This window comes from Emys orbicularis, unplaced genomic scaffold, assembly GCF_028017835.1.
Source record: "Emys orbicularis isolate rEmyOrb1 unplaced genomic scaffold, rEmyOrb1.hap1 scaffold_90, whole genome shotgun sequence".
NCBI lineage: Eukaryota > Metazoa > Chordata > Testudines > Emydidae > Emys > Emys orbicularis.
In genome coordinates, this window is record NW_027045199.1 from 78,357 (window position 1) to 100,474 (window position 22,118).

The 22,118-nt window shown below is 57.0% G+C and overlaps 1 protein-coding gene across 1 annotated transcript; it reads left to right on the forward strand.

The window, feature by feature from the left end:
* Positions 1 to 9,654: 9,654 nt before the first annotated feature.
* Positions 9,655 to 18,437, forward strand: LOC135895100 (caspase-14-like; the record flags this gene model as incomplete). Its single annotated transcript, XM_065423169.1, has 4 exons — positions 9,655 to 9,738; positions 11,392 to 11,487; positions 17,581 to 17,748; positions 18,212 to 18,437. Coding segments are annotated over exons 1-4 (574 nt in total), but the record flags the coding sequence as incomplete, so codon positions are not given.
* Positions 18,438 to 22,118: the final 3,681 nt, after the last annotated feature.

The following is a 22,118-nucleotide window of genomic DNA, read 5'->3' on the forward strand; positions in this document are numbered from 1 at the left end:
CCCTTTTTCCAGATCGTTTATGAATATGTTGAATAGGACTGGTTCCAGTACAGACCCCTGGAGGACACCACTATTTACCTCTCTCCATTCTGAAAACTGACCATTTATTGCTACCCTTTGTTTCCTATCTTTTAACCAGTTCCCGATCCATGAGAGCACCTTCCCTCTTATCCCGTGACATCTTACTTTGCTTACGAGCAAAGGAGTGTCCTGGCAATAAGAACTGATGAGGCTAAGCGTCTCCAGGGAGCAAGCGCAGGGACAGGTCCTGTTGGACCTTTGTTACCCTGGAAGTTGTTCCTTCATTTGTCGAGACTATGCGTGACTTAGCTGGAGGGCTGAGCCACTGAAAACCCCCCTGATGAGGCCAACAGGGGGTGCTGCAAGCAGAGAGAGTGCAGGTTCCCACCCAACCGACAGGGGGCGCTCACAAGAAGTGCGTGTCCTGTCACTGTCTCTGAGAGGGGATATTGGGAGATCTGAGTGGGGAGATGGGTGTGTGTGTGTGTCTGTGGAGATATTGATGATCTATGAGAAGGGATGTTGGATGTGTCTTAGGGGGTGATATGGGGGGGGAAGGTCCCTGAGGCATAAAGTGGAGTAGCTTTCCCACGTAGACCGCGGGGAGTTTGCCCTCATCCACCAAAGTCACAGCTGAGTTGACAAAGAAACCAGGGAGATGGGAGGTGGCAGGAGCAGAGACTGACCTGTCAAATCCATTTCATTGCATTGCCACATCTCAGGATTTTATTGCTAGTCTTGTATTATTTGTTGTTTTCCCCTGAGTTACATGATTACAGGGAATCTCAGATCTACTATTTTTAAAAAGTTAGTTTGTAGTAGACCTGGCTGAATCGGCAAAAAATGCAGATTTTGTGATCCTGCAACACTTGGCAAATTCTGGCACCCAGCCCCCCCTGCTCTAACCACTAGACCCCACTCCCCTCCCAGAGCTGGGGAGAGAACCCAAGAGTCCTGGCTCCCAGCCCCTACCCTGCTCTAACCACTAGACCCCATGTTTTACATTCTTGTGTGGTTTTCCACTGTTTCTCACACACTGCTGAAGCCTGGATACTAAATGGACCGAGGCCTAAAGTGGGAGACAGAGGAGATTTGGCAGACGAAGAGCTCAGTTTTCAGCTAGTAGGAAAATAGCATTGCTTTATTGATCCCAGTGGAGCTATGGCCCATTGACCCCAGCTGAGGGTCTGGCCCCACTCACTCCAGAGGAGCGACTACCACAATGCCTGCAGCATCCCCACGTGTACGGCCAGCAGGGACCCGGCCTGTGGACTGACATGCCAGAGGGGGGCAACGTAACAGCTAGGGCCAGGGAGACTTGGTGAGTGGTTGTGTTAAGTGAAAGGAAAAGAAGATGAATTTTGTGGCCTCCTCTGTGTATAGGTGCGTGTGAAAAATCTAGCCGCCCTTGTATGTATTAATTTGCTGTGTACCTTGTTCTTTGCTTTCTGGTAGGGTTACCATATTTGAATTTTCAAAAAAGAGGACACTCCGGGGGGGGGGGGTAGCCCTGCCCCCTAGCCACTCCCTCCCACTTCCTGCCCCCTACAGAACCCCCAACCCATCCAACCCCCCCTGCTCCTTGTCCCCTGATCGCCCCCTCCCGGGACCCCTGCCCCTAACCACCCCTGGGACCCCACCCCCTATCTAAGCCTCCCTTGTCCTTGTCCCTGACTGCCCCCTCCTGAGACCCCCCCCCACCCTAACTGCCCCCCTAGGATCCCACTCCCTACCTTTCCCCTGACTGTTCTGACTCCTATCCACACCCCCACCCCCGCCAGATCCCCGGGACTCCCACGCCTATCCAACCGCTGCCTGTCCCCTGACTGCCCCCCCGAGTCCATCTAACCCTCCCTGTCCCCTGACTGCCCCAATCCCTCTCCACACCCCGCCCCCTGACAGCCCCCCACAGAACCCCCGACCCATCCAAACCCCTCCTGCTCCCTGTCCCCTGACTGCTCCGATCCCTCTCCACACCCCGCCCCCTGACAGCACCCCCATAACTCCCGACTCATCGAAACCCCTCCTGCTCCCTGACTGCCCCAGGACTCCCCTTACCACCATGCCGCTCGAGCCACTGGCTCCACGTGGAGCAGGCTGCCGTGTACATAGCCCCTCCCCCACAGAGTGCTGAGGCAGGGGGAGGGGAGAGCAGGGGAGGGGCTCTGGCTGCTGGAGGCCAATGGGAGCGGCTCAATCGGGCCCAGCCGCCCAATCAGCCGCGCCGCACTCTGCATGGAGGCGGGGGGAGGGAATCCCGGACCTTTCTATCTTATTACCAATTCCTCCTGGACGGCTATTTAAAGATGAAAAAGCCGGACATGTTCGGGGAAATACGGACGGAGGGTTATGGTGTTTAGATGCTGCATGTGATTATTAGAACTGGGAGCAACAATGGTAACCCTATTTCTGGTGTCTATAACTACTAATCTGCAGTTCGGGTGGATTTCCCGGGGGTACCACTGCTGGTCGAGTAATCCGGATCTCCGGCGGGAGAAGTCCTGAGTTCGACAGGGTGCCCTGCCTTGGCAGAATAACCCGGGACCTCGGGAGGTGGCTTCTAAGATTGTTCCCTCAGAGGTACCGCGGCTACGTTTTTCGGTTTGCCAGCAAAGCTATGTCAGGCAGGGCTGTGGCTAGTCCGAGATGGCTCTGTTGTCTCCCCAGTAAAACTAAGGAAAAAGGGACCCATCCTCGCAGGTATTGGGTGCCTGTCTGGGCCTAGTGGTTGTCTGCATAGGAACGTGATACCGGTCTAAGGTGTGAGTATACAGGTATGACTCCTTATTCTGGCAGAAAAGGGCCTTTTTTTTGCTTTATTTTACACCACTTTGGTAAAGAGAAAAAGGCCAGTTACCCCGGAATAAGTTTGTCCCTGCTGGGGTTATAACTCTACTGGTGTAATTATACCAATATAATTAGAACGGTAATATTTCTCCATGTAGACAGGTCCTCAGGAAACTGACCCATTCCTAGGTCAGGAAACTTAATCCAGATTAACTAAAATGTGCCATTAATGAGCTTTACTGAATCTGGATTCCACCCATGTGTGGCCACTTTCACTCGGCGTACAAGTGGCCTTGGCTTCCAAAGTGAATGAAATGAAACCGAATTAAGGCCACTTCTATTTGGAAGGAGGCTGTTGGCAGGAGGAGTGAAACCGGTACAGCCACAGCAGTATGATTGTACCGGCAGAGAGATGCTGGGAATTTTCCCCGTGTAGACAAGGCCCTAATCTGTGCATCTCTCCTCCCCGCTCTGTGTTCTCTCCGGCCCTCTGTCTGCCTCGTTCCCATTGTTTGCTGGGAAGAATTAAAGCCCCCTACTCCAATTTTCATTGAAAGGTACCCCCCTGCCTCCTCTCCCGCTTTCTTCTCCCACCCCTGCCATGCCCCTCATTCCCTCCAATGGGTTCTGCGAATGAGACACTCAGACCCCCAGTATCCACCTCAGAGACAACCCCCCCAGCAGGACTCTCAGGGAGGATACTGGGGGGGTTCTGAGGGGGATAGTGTGCTGGGTGGCGGCTTGGGGGGGCCAGGGCCAGATTAAGCTTTTGTGGGACCAGTGCCAAAAATATTTGTGGGCCCCCATGGGGGCAATGGAGCATAGCGCAGGGAGGTTGCCCCCCAGAGTGCCACAGAGCCCCCCCACCCAACACCCCCTGATTCCCTATGCCCAGCACCCCCAGGCCCACTATGCCCAGTGCCTCCCCACACTCCCTACCACAACTGCCCAGCATGCCACACAGCCCCCCCGGCCCAGCACTCCAGAACACACAGATCTCCCCCTGCCCACTACCCACTGCCCTTCCCCCCATCCTCCCCCACTGCCCAGCACCCCGAAACACAGACGCCTCCCCCAATGCCCCCAACAAATCCCCCACTGTCCAGCACCCCAAAACACATAAACCTCCCCCACTGCCCAATGCCCCCTCACAGCCCAGCACCCCCCACCGGCCCCCCAGAGACCCACTCCCCCACGCCTTGCCCCCCAGAGGACCCTGTTGGCTGACAGCTGCAGTCCCGTTGCCTCGGGGCTGAAGGGAAAATGTCACAGAGGTCTCTGGGAGTCCTGGATTCTGTGACTTCTATGACCTTTGTGACAAAATCTTAGCTGGATTTACAGTGGAGTCTGGTGGTTAGAGCAGAGGGGGCTGGGAGCCAGGACTCCTGGGTTCTCTCCCCGGCTCTGGGAGGGGAGTGGGGCCTGGTGGGTGAGAGAAGGAGAGCCAGGACTCCTGGGTTCTCCCCATTTCTCCCGATTTGCTGTGTGACATTGCCAATCCTGGAGATTTCATCACAACCCTAGTCCCCTCCCTGCTCGGTTTCCCCTGGTAAAGCAGCTCTTGACCTTTTTGTACTCATGTGATTTCCAACTCTTCTACTTTTATTTTCGGTTCCAGGAAACCCTGTCTTCGGTCCCCACCCAAGGGAAAGGGATTTCTCTTCCCTGCTCCCAGCCGAGGGAACACAGCCCGCGGTGGGCTCCAGGTAAAGCTTTTCTCTGTGTCCGTGTCTCAGTACGTCCCCCAGGAATGGAAAGTAGAGGCTGTTTGAATTTCCAAGCAGGGGTTGGAAAATGCTTAAATTGGCAACACTGCATGATGTAAGTCGTTGACCACTGGGGGGGGGGGGCAATCGGGGAGTTCAGGGGGGATCTACACGGGGGGGGAGGGGGGGGGTAGAGAAATCCCTGTCTGTGTGTTTGGAAAAGTAAGGCTGAAAACGGTCTGGGTGGCCGAGGGTCAGCGGCTGGGGCCAAACAGTCTGATACGAGGGTGGGGCAGGTCCGTTTTCTGGCTGAGTCTGAAACCAACCTTTCAACTGGGCAAGTGCGGGCAGGCAGCGATAGACCCAGGAGTCCTGGCTCCCAGACCCTCCCCCACACTAACCCCTAGACCCCACTCCCCTCTCCGAGCATAGCACCTAGGAATCCTGGAACCCAGACCCCCTCCTTTAACCCACTAGCCCCCACTCCCCTCCCAGAGCTGGGGAGAGAACCCAGGAGTCCTGGCTCCCAGCACCCCCTGCTCTAAGCACTAGACCCCACTCCCCTCCCAGAGCTGGGGAGAGAACCCAGGAGTCCTGGCTCCCAGCCCCCTTTCCTCTAGAGGTGCAGATTGAACACCAATGACATTAAATCTAAAGCTGTTTGGTTTTGTGATGTCTGGCAGGTCAGGATTTCACATTAGGATTATTTTGGCGGTTTCAAGGCTCAGGTGCATTTAAATTATCTTCCTTGGTTGCATTAAAGGGCTGCCATGGTTTTTTTGTTTTGTTTTTTTTTTAAATCCCTATATCTGAATTTCTTTTCCCTGCTTTAATTACAAGCATCCCTTACAATTATCCTAGCCAAGAGATCAGCAAGGAACAAGTCCCCCTGTATTCAGTTTTTGCATTTGATAGCACTTTGTACCCGTTCGGCTTGAAGCTCTCCCCCACGCCGCCAGCTTTCTGGTGCGAATGTGAGTTAATGCTGTGGTGCAGAAGGGAAATGCTATTCTGGGGTGTATTAGCTGGGGTGTCCTTTGTGAGACTGGAGGTAACCGGCCGGCTGGGGAGCCCTCAGCTGGGGGACTGTGTCCAGTCTGAGGACCACACTTGAATAAAGATGGGGACAAACTGGCGAGAGTCCAGAGGAGAGCAGCCAAACTGTCCGAGGGCTGGAAAACATCCCTGAGAAATGTAGGGCTGGGAGGGACACTGAGAGGTCATTGAGGAAGTCCAGCCCTCTCGCCCAGGACCATCCTGTGAGCATAGATCTTCAAGGAGCTGTCCATAGCGTCCAGGACTCTTTTCCTGTGTTTCCTGTTAATCTAGAACAGGAATAGTTCAACATCATCCCTCCATGGTGCATGAATTTATATCTGAGGGAAGCCGGTTGAAGTGACCGGTCACCGTTGGACAGTAGCAAGCTGTGAAAGAAGAAATAGACAGCGGATAAAAGCCTGTAGTGGTGAGGATCCTGGTGGGGCAAGCAGGGCCGGCTCCAGGCACCAGCTTAACAAGCAGGTGCTTGGGGCGGCCAAGGGAGAGGGGCGGCACCTGCGGCAATTCGGGGGCGGCAGGTCCCTCACTCCCTCTAGGAGCGAAGGACCTGCCGCCGCCGATCGCGGCTTTATTTATTTATTTTTTTGGCTTGGGGCGGCAGAAATGCTGGAGCCGGCCCTGGGGGCAAGTGAGTTACCATACAAAGGTCTGATCCTTTCTCCCAGCCACTGCAACTGAGCCCTTATGTTCTGGCTTGTTTTAAATGGGAAGCATGCTTTGAGAGGGACACGCTAGAGGCAACAGATGTTGGTCCAATAGAAGATATTACCTCACCCACCTTGTCTCTTTCACATCCTGGAACCAACACAGAGCAAAATGCGCTTTGAGTCAAGCCTTAACAAGGGCTTTTATGCTAAACAGAAACTGACGGTTTCTGTGAGATCTGGTGACTACAGGCAGCCGCAAAACCCAACTTACAAGGGAAATAAAGTTGTTTCTCTTTTTGCACAAAGCTTTAAAGCTTTGTATTTCCTTAAAAGATGGGGGGGGGGGGGCTGGGGGAGGAGAATGTTATTGGTAAATGTTGATTTCAACCCCCTCCCTCCCAAATTGACAAATATTTCCATTGATGATGATCCGAATTCACAGCTAGGCAAAGTAAGATAAAGCTTCAACTGTTTGAATCTCAGCATCTACTGTCATTAGCTGATTGTCTGACCTCCCACATTACTTCCCGTAACTGTGAAAATTTCAATAGACTAATGGGGAAAAAATGTTAAAAAATAAATCAAGATAATCTGTCACAATTATGCACAAATACTGAATTCTGCCACCCTGATCTATACATTAGAGTGAGTGCAAGGGTGTATTTAAACTTGTATCCATCCCTCACTACACCCCCTCAGGTGGGAAGAACCTAGAGAAGAGAAGGCTGAGGGAGGACTTGAGAACAAACTTCAGACTTGTCAGGGGTTGTTCTAATGTTGTACTTAAAGTACTGCACAGGATCTTTTTGGGGAGATAAGGCAAAGCGACACATTTATTGGTAATACATGTATCAATCCACACTGTATCATATGCATATGATATATACATTGCACTCTTGCACTCACATACACACACACACAAGCACACTCCGTCTTGTTGTTGTTACCAATTAGTTGCTCCCCTAACTGCACTGGCCAGGTGAGTTAGATGGGGGAGGGGTGGAGCCGGGCTTCTGCGGATCTGGATCGATGCTCCCATGTTGACAAGACGAGACCCGGGGTCCTCTGCAAGACACCTCACATTTATAGCAGCTTCCCTCTCATGCAAATCTGTACCAGCTTCAAAATCTGTATCTGTGTCCGTTGGTCCTTTGTGCTGCTTCCTTTGGGTGTGTGACAATGCGGTTCTGGCGGAACCCAACTGAGAGTGCCAACTCAGGACAAATTGCTCAAACAGGGCAGTTACAGCCCAAGGCTGGGGGTTTTTCCACCTCTAAGGCAAACCAAACCAGCCAGACTAAGAGGACTTCGGTCTCACCCCACTGGCTAGCCGCAAGTCTCACAAGCAATCTCCTTAGACACTCCAGTTTCCCAGTATCACCACCAGTGCCACTCGTTATGGGGACAAATGGTTATGAAAACCAAGACCCCAGTAAAAGAAAAAGGTTCTCCTGATCCCAAAGGACCAAGCCCCAGACCCAGGTCAATATACAAATCAGATCTTACCCACAAATCACGCTGTTGCCAATCCTTTAGAATCTAAAATCTAAAGGTTTATTCATAAAAGAAAAAAGATAGAGATGAGAGTTAGAATTGGTTAAATGGAATCAATTACATACAGTGATGGCAAAGCTCTTGGTTCAGGCTTGCAGCAGCGATAGAATAAACTGCAGGTTCAAATCAAGTCTCTGGAATACATCCCCCGCTGGGATGGGTCCTCAGTCCTTTGTTCAAAGCTTCAGCTTGTAGCATAGTTCCTCCAGAGGTGTGAAGCAGGATTGAAGACTAAATGGAGATGAGGCATCAGCCTTATATAGTCTTTTCCAGGTGTAAGAACACCCCTTTGTTCTTACTGTGGAAAATTACAGCAAAATGGAGCCTGGAGTCACATGGGCCAGTCCCTGCATACTTTGCTGCGTCTCAAGGCATATTTGCCTTTTCTCAATGAGTCCATTGTATAGCTGATGGTTCTTAATGGGCCATCAAGCAGGCTAGGCAGAGCTAACACCAGCTTGTCTGGGATGTCACCCAGAAGCATAGCATAAGTTTGCAACACAGACAGTATAGAGCCAATATTCATAACTTCAACTATAACACTGATACATACATATAGACAGCATAATTATAACCAGTAATCCATAACCTTGTCTTAGATACCCCATTTGACCCCCTTTATACAAGATTTGGGTGCCACTACAGGACCTTGGTTGCAACAATGATCTATATGGTCCCAGATTATATCAATAACGTCACAGGGTGTTGTCCCAATGCTGTTCAAAGAGGGTGTTTTCAAAAGAAGGTGCTTGCTTCTAACCTCCCCCCCCCCCCCCCCCCAGCCATCAATATGTCTGCTCTTCTCTAGTGAGCCCACTGGACAAGTTTTATTGTCCTTGGGTCTGGCTTCCATCCCCTCTGCAAGGGGTGCAGCTGTCTGGAGGTGCTGCCTTCCACACCTGGCTCATTCATGCCTCATTCATTCAACAGGGCAATTGATTAAATGGGGTGGGGTGGGGGGGATCTTATTACACTTTTTTAACATTATCCCAAGGCTCAATACAAAGTTTTCTATATAAGGATCTGATACAAAGTTGTATGAAAATAGAAGCATAATACAAAGGTATGTTTGTGTGTGTGTATGTGAGTGCATGAGTATAATATAGATCATCTGCATATGAGACAGTGTGGATTGATACATGTATTACTAATAAATGTGTTGCTTTGCCTAATCCCCCCTGAAAAGATCCTGTGCGGTACTTTAAGTCCAACACTAAAGAGGACAGGGATCGATTGATCTCTGTGTCCAGCGAGGGGAGGGCAAGAAGAAAGTTTGCAATGAGGGAGATTTAGATTGGAAATGAAGGAAAACGTTCTAACTTTAAGGCTATAGTAGCAACTGTCCAAGCTCAAGGCTGCAGGGCCCGTCAGAGCCGAGCCATGGGGGCCGGGGTTCACTGGTTGCAAACGCAGAGGCTTGGAAATCGGCTGCAGGCTGTGCGTGTCGGAGGCTGAGAGCCAAGAGAAGCAGTTGTGAGCGCGACCTTGGGAGGAAGCAGAGATGGGGCTTCTTGGGGCACAGAGCCTGCTAGAGGGGCAGGCGTGGGGATTTCTGAGTGTGACAAAGTGGGAATGTTCTGCAATATTTGTATGACCCCTGGGTGGGTCTCACTTTCCCCTATGTGTTGCATTGTTACAGGGATTTTTTGGGGGGGCGAAACAGCCCAAACTTCAGCAAAAATCTCAGGCATGTGGAGCAACAAGATTATAAACTGATGAGGGTCTGTTTTAATAGTTGTATTATTTGTCATATCTGCCTTGGATTTCCTTGTTAAAGGCTGGGAAAGTCCCCGTCGGGCTGGCTGTGTTTGGCTTTATTTGTACACCGCTTGGTCTGGCAGAACTACAGTTTGATTTCTCTCTCTCCCCCCAGTTCCGAGATGTCGCAGCCTCTCTGGCTGGCCGCCCTGGTCACCATCTCCCAGGCTCAGATGTCTACGGTGCAGCACGTCAGCCAAGCAGCGGTGAGTGTCCATCCCATCCTCAGGCACTAACATCAGGACACTCCGGCTGACTGGGAAGCACTTTTGCGCCTCAGTTACTCACCACCAATTCCTGCAAATTATAAAGTGACAGCAGGGAACCAGGGAGCAATTGGGGTATTCAAGTGTTACCATCGTATACATGTTTCCTATCATTAAGGACTCCTGGGTTCTCTCCCCAGCTCTGGGAGGGGAGAGGGGTCTAGGGGGTGAGCGCAGGGGGGGCTGGGAGCCAGGACTCCTGGGTTCTCTCCCCGGTCTGGGAGGGGAGAGGGGTCTAGGGGGTGAGGGCAGGGAGGAAGGACTCTTGGGTTCTCTCCCCAGCTCTGGGAGGGAAGAGGGGTCTAGGGGGTTAGAGCAGGGGGGGGCTGGGAGCCAGGACTCCTGGGTTCTCTCCCCAGCTCTGGGAGGGGAGAGGGGTCTAGGGGGTTAGGGCAGGGAGGAAGGACTCTTGGGTTCTCTCCCCAGCTCTGGGAGGGGAGAGGAGTCTAGGGGGTTAGGGCAGGGAGGGCTGGGAGCCAGGACTCCTGGGTTCTCTCCCCAGCTCTGGGAGGGGAGAGGAGTCTAGGGGGTTAGGGCAGGGGGGGCTGGGAGCCAGGACTCCTGGGTTCTCTCCCCAGCTCTGGGAGGGGAGAGGGGTCTAGGGGGTTGGGGCAGGGGGGGCTGGGAGCCAGGACTCCTGGGTTCTCTCCCCGGTCTGGGAGGGGAGAGGGGTCTAGGGGGTGAGGGCAGGGAGGAAGGACTCTTGGGTTCTCTCCCCAGCTCTGGGAGGGAAAAGGGGTCTAGGGGGTTAGAGCAGGGGGGGGCTGGGAGCCAGGACTCCTGGGTTCTCTCCCCAGCTCTGGGAGGGGAGAGGGGTCTAGGGGGTTAGGGCAGGGAGGAAGGACTCTTGGGTTCTCTCCCCAGCTCTGGGAGGGGAGAGGAGTCTAGGGGGTTAGGGCAGGGAGGGCTGGGAGCCAGGACTCCTGGGTTCTCTCCCCAGCTCTGGGAGGGGAGAGGAGTCTAGGGGGTTAGGGCAGGGGGGGCTGGGAGCCAGGACTCCTGGGTTCTCTCCCCAGCTCTGGGAGGGGAGAGGGGTCTAGGGGGTTGGGGCAGGGGGGGCAGGGAGCCAGGACTCCTGGGTTCTCTCCCGGCTCGAGGACTTTATTTCTCCCAAGAGCTCAGTGGTCATTGGAGTTAAATCAGCGCTAACTGGAAAGAAACAGTGTTTTAAACAGTCTGACCACAATGCTTTCCCCTCCCAGGTCTTGTCTACACAGGGGAGTGTTCTCACCATAACTTAAGATGCAACTGGTCCAATTATCCCAGTATATGGGGGGGACACTAAGTTTGTTGTGGATCCGCGGCTGTTTTCAATGGAGTGTACGTCGCTTGGCAAGGGCTTTCGGATAGATTGAGAAAAGGCTGCTCTTATACTGGGTGGTTAGACCAGTGTCCCTGTACTGGAATAACCGCACCTGTTTCACTATAGCTGGGTTATTAGAGCTGTACAATGCTTTCGGTTCCCACAGCGCCTCCTGCTGGGAGAGGCTGGGCTGGAGTAGCCGGGCGCTCCCCCCACAGCCAGCACTCCCTATGGGTTGTGGGGCACATAGATCTGTATTCCCTTGGGCATTAACCCTTTGTGTCCGCTAGGTACCGCTGATCCGGTATGGCGATCTCCTTCCCCTGGACCCAACGCAGCCTGGGCTGCAAAGCGAGAATGGATTCAACAGCACGTCGCCTGTGCTGGTGAGGTGGTGGGGCTGGAAATGTTCGGGGTGTGACCTGGAGTGCCTGGGGCAGCCCTCACTGAAAACGCCAAGGTCAGGGTAGGCTGCGAAAAGGAGTTCAGAAGATTCTTCCCAAACTGGAGGTTCACACTGAAGTTAGATTCACCAACCCGTCACAAACTGAGCTTCTCACCCCCCCCCCCCCCCCGCGCCGGTTATCAAAAAGCAAAAAAGAAATTACACAGCCCCCTTTCATTGCTGGTGGGTATTGAAGGCCAGGGGAGGCTAAGCCTCCCCTAACCCAGGTTGTGGCCCCGCTCATGCTCTGCCCCATGGCCCCACCCTTGCTCCCCCTCTCCCCTGAAGCCGGTGGGGGTGGGGCCTTGGGCAGAAGGGGCGGGGGCCAGGGGCTAGCCTCCCCAAAAGGGGGTTCACGCGCCGCCCATGACCCCTTTACTGCGTTCCAGTTCTCTGGCTCCCAATCAGCACCGGTAAGGTGAGAAGTTATCTAAAAACTCTGCTCAATATATACAAAATGTTCTTCTGACCCCAAACGGCCAGCCACACTACCAGGTCGATATTAGTTTGGCTCTTACCCAAAATACCTACCTGCCGGCCAGTCCTTTAGACTGTAAAACTAACGGTTTGTTAGAAAAGAGAGACCAGGCAGAGTGATGTGAAATGGTAAAGCCCTCAGCGACCTACAGCGATTTCCAAGTCCATAGATCAGGTTCTTAGCAGCGCTGGTGAGGTTGCTGGCTAGAAAGTCCCTCTGGAGTCCCCCACAGCTGGGATGGGTCAGTCAGTCCTTGCTCAGAGGAAAGTGACTCCAGAGGTGGGAAGCAGGATTGGAGACAACATAGAGAAGCTACAGCTGCATTGTTCTCTCCTTTGCCGTGCGGCTCGTACATCCTCGTCCCAAACACGAGCTCGCAGCACAAGGGCATGGAGACGCCTCGCAGCCCCTGTGCACAGGCCTGTCCCTACATGTGCTGCGGGCTCCTAGGTGCATCCCTCGGCGCATGGGTCCATGGGTCCATGGTACAGATGACAACCCTCGATGGGCCATGGAGCAGGCCAGGCCGTGCTGCTGCCAATCTGTCCGGGGGTGTCACCCAGACACACAGCACAGGTTTGGAAATACAGAGACACCCCACCTACCTGTAACTCACCATACAAAGGTGATACAAACATAGAAAGGTGATTATCCTATTTAGCGAATTATAACTTTTCCACTGATACCTTACAGGCCATATCCGGCACGATTCCTTGCAATTTTATAATAGTGCTATCCTAAAGTGTCTCACGTATTCCGTACAGCGTCACGGGGGGCATGGGGTGGGCTGTGTGGTCCATGTCCAACCCCTCTGATGGGATCCCCCCGCTTCCCTTCCCACAGAGTGCAGGGCTTGCCGCGACGTGGGACACAGCTAAGCGCCGAGAGGCAGCTGGTGGTGGACACCGCCCTGGAGGAGGCGATGCGGGCTGGCCCCTGGGAGCCTGTCTGGGGGGTACGGAGTGGGGAACTTGGGGAGGTGGGTGTGGGGGCAATTGGCTAATCAGGGTCCAGGCGGGACAGATGGAGGGAGGAAGCCAGGAATCAGGAGCCGCCTTGAAATTTTTAATTTTCCCATCAGAAATGTGTGGGTATTGGACACGAGGATGTCATAAGGGCAGAGAGCTTAGAGCAGGGGGGCTGGGAGCCCGGACTCCTGGGTTCTCTCCCCAGTTCTGGGAGGGGAGTGGGGTCTAGTGGTTAGAGTGCGGGGGCTGGGTTGGGCTGGGAGCCAGGACTTCTGGGTTCTGGTCTCTTATACAATTCCTTTCTCATTCATGAGCTTTATTTGCATCTGTAAAGTGACCCACCACTGTGTGTATGGGGGGGAGTGACCCTCGGGCTGGGCTGGAGGGAGTTACCTGGGAAGCCCTTTTCAGGCTGTGGGGTGATAAGGGCTGGGGAAAGCCGGAGAACGGGAGACAGACCTAGGCCATGTCCCCACAGTCCGGATACACTGGTCCTGCTTCTGCCCTGTGTGTTTCCCTACCGGCAGGTCGAGCGCTGGGGAGCCTCTTCACAGCCCTGCCCCAGCTCTAGTATCCCTCTGGTTCCTAATGGGTTTGGGCTTGGCATTCACACTGTGTGCTGTGAGTATCTGCATTGCTGGCCTCTGTCTTCCCCCTCTGTACCCGCCCCCCAGCTCTGCCGGTGCCCCTCACTCCCGACCCACAGCCCCTGCTAGCCCAGCCCTGCCCCCCCCAGCTCTGCCGGTGCCCCTCACTCCCGACCCACAGCCCCCTGCCAGCCCAGCCCTGCCCCCCCCCAGCTCTGCCGGTGCCCCTCACTCCCGACCCACAGCCCCTGCTAGCCCAGCCCTGCCCCCCCCCAGCTCTGCCGGTGCCCCTCACTCCCGACCCACAGCCCCTGCCAGCCCAGCCCTGCCCCCCCCCCAGCTCTGCCGGTGCCCCCTCACTCCCAACCCGCAGCCCCTGCTAGCCCAGCCCCTGTCCCCCAGCTCTGCCGGTGCCCCTCACTCCTGACCCGCAGCCCCTGCTAGCCCAGCCCTGCCCCCCCCAGCTCTGCCGGTGCCCCTCACTCCCGACCCGCAGCCCCCTGCTAGCCCAGCCCTGGGCCCCCCCCAGCTCTGCCGGTGCCCCTCACACCCGAACCGCAGCCCCTGCTAGCCCAGCCCTGTCCCCCAGCTCTGCCGGTGCCCCTCACTCCTGACCCGCAGCCCCTGCTAGCCCAGCCCTGCCCCCCCCAGCTCTGCCGGTGCCCCCTCACTCCCGACCCGCAGCCCCTGCTAGCCCCTCCGCCCCCAGCCCTGCCCCCACCCCAGCTCTGCCGGTGCCCCTCACTCCCGACCCGCAGCCCCTGCTAGCCCAGCCCTGCCCCCACCCCAGCTCTGCCGGAGCCCCTCACTCCCGTCCTGCAGCCCCTGCCAGCCCAGCCCTGCCCCCCCCAGCTCTGCCGGTGCCCCTCACTGCCGACCCGCAGCCCCCTGCTAGCCCAGCCCTGCCCCCCCCCCAGCTCTGCCGGTGCCCCTCATCCCGACCCGCAGCCCCCTGCTAGCCCAGCCCTGGGCCCCCCCCCAGCTCTGCCGGTGCCCCTCACACCCGAACCGCAGCCCCTGCCAGCCCAGCCCTGGGCCCCCCCAGCTCTGCCGGTGCCCCTCACTCCCGACCCGCAGCCCCTGCCAGCCCAGCCCTGGGCTTCCCCCCCCCCCAGCTCTGCCGGTGCCCCCCTCACTCCCGACTCGCAGCCCCTGCTAGCCCGGCCCTGCCCCCCCCCCCCAGCTCTGCCGGTGCCCCTCACTCCCGACCCACAGCCCCTGCCAGCCCAGCCCTGCCCCCCCCCCAGCTCTGCCGGTGCCCCTCACTCCCGACCCACAGCCCCTGATAGCCCAGCCCTGCCCCCCCCAGCTCTGCCGGTGCCCCTCACTCCCGACCCCACAGCCCCTGCCAGCCCAGCCCTGCCCCCCCCCAGCTCTGCCGGTGCCCCTCACTCCCAACCCGCAGCCCCTGCTAGCCCAGCCCTGTCCCCCAGCTCTGCCGGTGCCCCTCACTCCTGACCCACAGCCCCTGCTAGCCCAGCCCTGTCCCCCAGCTCTGCCGGTGCCCCTCACTCCTGACCCGCAGCCCCTGCTAGCCCAGCCCTGCCCCCCCCAGCCCTGCCGGTGCCCCTCACTCCCAACCCACAGCCCCTGCTAGCCCAGCCCTGGGCCCCCCCCAGCTCTGCCGGTGCCCCCTCAAACCCGAACCGCAGCCCCTGCTAGCCCCTCCGCCCCCAGCCCTGCCCCCACCCCAGCTCTGCCGGTGCCCCTCACTCCCGACCCGCAGCCCCTGCTAGCCCAGCCCTGCCCCCACCCCAGCTCTGCCGGAGCCCCTCACTCCCGACCTGCAGCCCCTGCCAGCCCAGCCCTGCCCCCCCCAGCTCTGCCGGTGCCCCTCACTGCCGACCCGCAGCCCCCTGCTAGCCCAGCCCTGCCCCCCCCCCAGCTCTGCCGGTGCCCCTCACTCCCGACCCGCAGCCCCCTGCTAGCCCAGCCCTGGGCCCCCCCCCAGCTCTGCCGGTGCCCCTCACACCCGAACCGCAGCCCCCTGCCAGCCCAGCCCTGGGCTCCCCCCAGCTCTGCCGGTGCCCCTCACTCCCAACCCGCAGCCCCTGCTAGCCCAGCCCTGCCCCCCAGCTCTGCCGGTGCCCCTCACTCCCGACTCGCAGCCCCTGCTAGCCCGGCCCTGCCCCCCCCCCCCCCAGCTCTGCCGGTGCCCCTCACTCCCGACCTGCAAGCCCCTGCTAGCCCAGCCCTGCCCCCCCCCAGCTCTGCCGGTGCCCCTCACTCCCGACCCGCAGCCCCTGCCAGCCCAGCCCTGGGCCCCCCCCCAGCTCTGCCAGTCCCCCTCACTCCCAACCCGCAGCCCCCTGCCAGCCCAGCCCCCCCCCAGCCCTGCCGGTGCCCCTCACTCCCGACCCGCAGCCCCTGCTAGCCCAGCCCTGCCCCCCCCAGCCCTGCCGGTGCCCCTCACTCCTGACCCGCAGCCCCTGCCAGCCCAGCCCTGCCCCCCCCCAGCTCTGCCGGTGCCCCTCACTCCCGACCCGCAGCCCCTGCCAGCCCAGCCCTGCCCCCCCCAGCTCTGCCGGTGCCCCTCACTCCCGACCCGCAGCCCCTGCCAGCCCCCACCCCCAGCTCTGCCGGTGCCCCTCACTCCTGACCCACAGCCCCTGCCAGCCCAGCCCTGCCCCCCCCAGCTCTGCCGGTGCCCCTCACTCCCAACCCGCAGCCCCTGCTAGCCCAGCCCTGTCCCCCAGCTCTGCCGGTGCCCCCTCACTCCTGACCCCGCAGCCCCTGCCAGCCCAGCCCTGGGCTCCCCCCAACTAATGCACAGTCACTTCAAACCAGGTTAACCAGATTAGGTTCCCCATTGGGCCAGGTGCTGCACAGACCCCGGCTGAGCTCAGGCCGCGCAGACCAGCCCCTTCCCAGTCCGTGACGTGCTCTGTGGTGTGGTCAGCGCAGACATCAGCAGCATGCTCCAGACTGTCACTATAAGGGCGGGAGAAAGGGAATCAACCCCCCCCCCCAATCACCTGACCCCGGGACCAGGGCGGCTGCTGCCCGGCCCAGCCCGTGTGTCCCCACACTGAATTTAGGGGGCCCGCACCAGTGAATTGCCACAAAGCATCCCGGTGGCACGGATGGCCCTGCTGCTTGGCCTGGGTTGGGGTGGCCTGGCTGGCCGTGCTGGGGGGGCGCGGGGGGGTGTTGAGCATGGGGGTGGGCTGTGCACAGATTAGCATTTGTACATGAACCGTCTCTGTCTGGAATTCCTTTGCACCGGCTGGCCGGGGCCTCAGCTTTGGGTACACAGGCCGGCCCCTCCGCACACCTCCTGGGGCCCTGGAAATGCCCATACAGCGTCACCGCAGTCCAGACGGAGAGCGGAGCGGGGACAGGTTAGTGATGGTGATAGACAGCGGAAATGCCGGGGTCCTTCTTCCTTCGTAATGAGTACTGCCCCCCAAAGCTCCAGTGTGGTCCTAGGGGGTGCCATGCCATGGGTAGAGGGCTTGGGGCTCAGCAGGGGGTGCCGGGGAGCAGGGGGCAGGGGCTCGGTGGGGGCGCTGTGCCGAGTAGGGCGAGGGGGGGTCTCGGCGGGGGGGGGGGGGGTCTCCACCGGCAGTCAGTTCTGGCCTTGTTGCAGTACTAGGGGGCCCTGATAGAAGCATTTATTCCCAGGTATTGCCAGTGTCCTATGAACAGCTTCCCCACCCCAGAGGTGGCCGCATCTCACCGCCTGGCCAAGGGGTCCCTGTATAACCAGTTCCTGTGCCCCACCCCAGAGGGGCTGCGTCCCAGCGCCAGACGAGGGGTCCCTGGATACCCACTGACCAGAAAGCACTTTGGTTATTTATCATAGCAGATGCTTCCCTTTGGGCCAGTCCTGTTGGGTAGTTGGGAATTTAGCTTCCGCCCCCACAGACACCTGGTTCCCTGCCGCGGTTTGGGAGTCCTGGGCTCTGGGCTCGGTCTGGTTTCACACCCCTACATGCCCAGCTGGTCATCCCCTGCCACATGTCTGGGAAACGGGGGTGCCCCAGGGCTGCTAGGTGTGAAACCCTCGCTCCCTGCTGCAGGCATACGACATGAGTGGGGCGCGGCAGGCCCTGACGCTCTGCGTGCTGGAAGATCGGCCGGGCGCGGAGAATGACATCGAGGCACTGGACAGGATGTATACGACTTTTGAATTTCAGAACACGCTGGTCAAGGACCCGACTGCATCCGTAAATAGCACTGTAACCAGGGCGCCCTGGTGGCACGGGGCTGGTTCTGCCACAACCCTGCTTCAGTTTCCCCATAGGCCTTCCAGCTGGGTCACTCGCGTGCAGTCCCCTTTCAAATCATGCAGAGTCTGCCCGTAGTCAGTCCACCCTGGTGACCCCCCTTCATGTTCCCCACCCCACCATATCACTGGCCCCAGCAGTTCGCCGATGTTCGGGGCCTTCCCAGCCTGCTCCCCTTAGGGAGACTTTGCTGCTAGGAGTCAGGTCTGTTCTTTGAGGTGGTCTGTTTATTTGCAGACCATGTCCTTGCAGGCCCATTTGCCTGAGCATGGTGGAAGCAAACAGAATCCCAGCCCCGGGGGCATGGAAGGAGGCTTTGCCCGTCTTAGCCGTTCACACAACGCCATGGGGCTGGTGCACTCCCTGTCATTGCTTTCCTGACCGTCACAATTTCATCCCGAAGCAATTCCGGACTGAGCTGGTGAGCTTCCGAAAGCGGATTGACCAAATCCAAGGCGAGGTCAGCTGCAGCTTCGTGGTCATCATGGCGCACGGGGACAGCGGAGTTGTCAAGGCGGCCGATGGACAGTACGTGAACTTGGAGGAGCTGTTCGCAGAGATGACCAACGAGACCTGCCGAGCCCTGCGGGGCAAACCCAAGGTCTTCATCATCCAGGCCTGCCGGGGGGGTGAGTCTGCGGCTCAGATCCCCCCCTCCTTTGAATGGGGAACCCAGCACCAGATTTAATTCTTTCATTCCGACCCCTCCTCCCTGGCCATGTCTACACAGAGTGGCTCGCCGGGCGGGTGAGCCTCCTGGCAGAACGGACAAGCGGAGCGTGGGAGCCTGAGCGAGGGGCTGGGGGATCTCCCTAGAAGAGAGTATCAGCCCATGACTCTGTTTAGAGCTGAGGTGTTTCCCCCTCCCCCCCCAATTTTTGGACTCCCCACCCCACAAGGGCCTGGCCTGACATTTGACACAGCTGGAGGTTTACATCAGACCCTGCAAGAGACAGTGGCCAAACTGCAGAGACCACGTGGCCAAGTGAGTTGTGCCCTGCTGAGCCTCAAGGGGAAGCTGCAGAGGCAAACCTGGTCACACCCGGGGTAAAATCTATTACCTTTTCCCGCCCCTCCCCAACCCCCCATGTGTTAGCTAAGGGAGGTAACCCCGAGCTCCCAGCTAATGTGGGTTACAGCTACAATTTCCTTTTCTTCACACTCAGATTGTAACACCCATTTAAGCAAACCCCAGCGTAGTCATCCCTTTCTACTTTGTATCTCACATGCAAACTGCGTTTGAAGAACACTGAAGTTGCAAAGTCAAGCACTGAAAAGTTAGGGAAGGCCAGAATTAAGGATGCCCCTGCAACCTTAACTCTGCCCTGTTGTGTCCAACAGCCTGAAGTACAGGCAGTAGTCCCAACTCAGTATATAACACACAACCCCACTCATTCCTCACCCTGTACACAGGCCCTTCCCTACCAGCGGAAAGGTGGCATTTGGCTTAACTTGAGTTTTACCTCAACTTAACTGATGACCAATTAACTCAAGGTAGAAAACTGTGTAGGGTAAGAGAAACGGACAGGGGGTCACTTCCTCATTCTCCTCCTCCAAACACTGGTGTGCCCGCAAGGCCTGCAAAAAACTCACCAGCAGTCACGCAGGCTGGGACCCCTCCAGTTACTGGTCAGTTTGGTCTCATTGCTCCCTTGGGCTCCTCCGTCTGCCTGTCTTCCATTGGCTCTCTTGGCTTACACCAATATTGTTGGCTCTTCGGGGCAGGGATCATGGCTTGTTCTGGGCCTGTGCAGCGCCTGGCGCAACGGGGTCATGGGCCATAACTAGGCTGCTAGCATATCCCATAATACACAGAATAGAAAATGCACAGCACCTAGCACAGGGGAGTCTAAGACACATAATTAATAATGACTTTATGGTGATTTCTTTTTGGAGCAACTCAGAAATGTACAGAAGGCATCACAGCAACACAGTGAAAGAGACACAGGCCCTGCCCCACAGATCTTACAGCTAAGAGCCAGTCAAAAAGTAGCAGCGGCCACACTTTTAAAGAGTGTCTCCTTTTCATTCCCCGAGCGGCTCCCAGCTGCAAGTGCCAGCCTCAGGGCAGACTGTGAGAAAGCCGGGCACATGTTAGTTGAATTAAAGCCTGTAGCCCAATGGCACCAGGTTCCCCCGGGCAGAACCCAAGCAGTCCAGAGACCAAGAATCACTCCCAGGATCCAGTATTTTATAGATCTTGCTCACAGGCGCCTTCATCCCACCATGGGCTCTGACGGATCGCCCGGGCAGACCGTCTGTGGGCTTCCACCGTGGCTTTGGAGTTAACGTTCTACTTCCTATCGTACACAAGTGACCCAGTGCCAGTGACCTACAAAATGTAATTGCCGGCCATTCGTTCTAGTAGGGCCAGAGAAGTGGAAACATTTCAGGTATCGTTCATTAGTATTCGTCCATTAAGTAAATCTTCATCTAAATGCTAATACATCATCAGAACATGAGAACAGCCAGACTGGGTCAGACCAAAGGTCCATCTAGCCCAATATCCTGTCTACCAACAGTGGCCAATGCCAGAGGCCCCAGAGGGAATGAACAGAACAGGGAATCATCAAGTGATCCATCCCCTGTCATCCACTCCCAGCTTCTGGCAAACAGAGGCTAGGGACACCGTCCCGTCCCGTCCTGGATAATAGCCAGTGATGGACCTATCCTCCAGGAACTTCTCTAGTTCTTTTTTGAACCCTGTTATAGTCTTGGCCTTCACAACACCCTCTGGCAAGGAGTTCCACAGGTTGACTCTGTGTTGTGTGAAGAAATACTTCCTTTTATTTGTTTTAAACCTGCTGCCTGTTACTTTCATTGGGTGACCCCTAGTTCTTGTGTTATGAGGAGGAGTAAACAACACTTCCTATTTACTCTCTCTACACCAGTTATGATTTTATAGACCTCAATCATATCCCCCCTTAGTCGCCTCTTTGATTTAAGGCTAATTAAGCACAGGATACATACGTGGAAAAGGCCATTGCAACAACAGGTTAATTTAGTTCAGGGGTGGGCAAACTACGGCCCGCGGGCCACATCTGGCCCGCGGGACCATCCTGTCTGGCCCTTGAGCTCCCGGCCGGGGAGGCTAGTCCCCGGCCCCTCCCCCGCTTTCCCCCTCCCTTGGAGCTATGCCGCTGCGCGGGCACCTCCCAGGCTTTCCAATAAGCCAGTCCTGCTGCTCTGAGCGGCATGGTAAGGGGGTGGGGAGTGGGGGGGTTAGATAAGGGGCAGGAGGTCCCGGGGGGCAGTCAGGGGACAAGGAGCAAGGGCGGTTGGATGTGGTGGAGGTTCGGGGGGTGGTGGTCAGAAGACGGGGAGCAGGGGCGGTTTGATAAGCGTGGGAGTCCTGGGGGGCAGTCAGGGGACAGGGAGCAGTTGGATGGGGCGGAGGTTCTGGGGGCGGGGTGTTGTCAGGGGACAGGGGGGGTTGGATAGGCATGGGAGTCCCAGGGGGCAGGGGTGTGGGTAGAGGTTGGGGCAGTCAGGGGACAGAGACATCGGGGGGTTGGATGGGGGTGGGAGTCCCGGGGGGGGGCTGTCAGGGGGCGGGGTGTGGATTGGGGGTGGGGCAGTCAGGGGACAGGGAGCAGGGGGGGTTGGATAGGGGGTGGGGTTCCAGGGGGGTGGTTAGGGGACAAGGAGTGGGGGGGTGTTGGATGGGTCGAGAGTTCTGAGGGGAGCAGTCACGGGACAGGAAGTGGGAGGGGGCAGATAAGGGGCAGGGGCCAGGCTGTTTGGGGGGGCACAGCCTTCCCTACCCAGCCCTCCATACAATTTCACACCCCGATGTGGCCCTCGGGCCCAAAAGTTTGCCCGCCCTTGATTTAGTTACACTAGTACACATCAGACATGGTATATGTACAATGCAAATGGCATTCAACCCGTCACAAACAAATAAAGACAATAACCTCCACATTTAGCAAACAAGTGACTGGAACACTTTAAGGTCTTTACCTGCTAGCCAGCTGACAGTGCCGCATCCCCACTTTGAATTTTTTGCTGAATTTTTGTTTTAAATTGACCCTGTTCTCTGGAATCCCCACCCCCCACATGCACATCAAAATGGACAGTTAGGCAGGGAGAGGAATCAACTCTGAAATGAAACCAAAAGCAGAAAACAATAAAAGTCCCCTCTTATTAAAACGGCCAAATTTTGGCTTTAAACTGCAACTTGTAACTTGCTGAAAACATTTGGGTCTCAGAAGCATCTTCTGGCGGTGAGTTCCACAGGCTACTGATGCTTTGTATGGAAACCATGTTTCCTTGCATCGGTTTTAAATGATGTCCTTCTAGGGCTTGTTTTA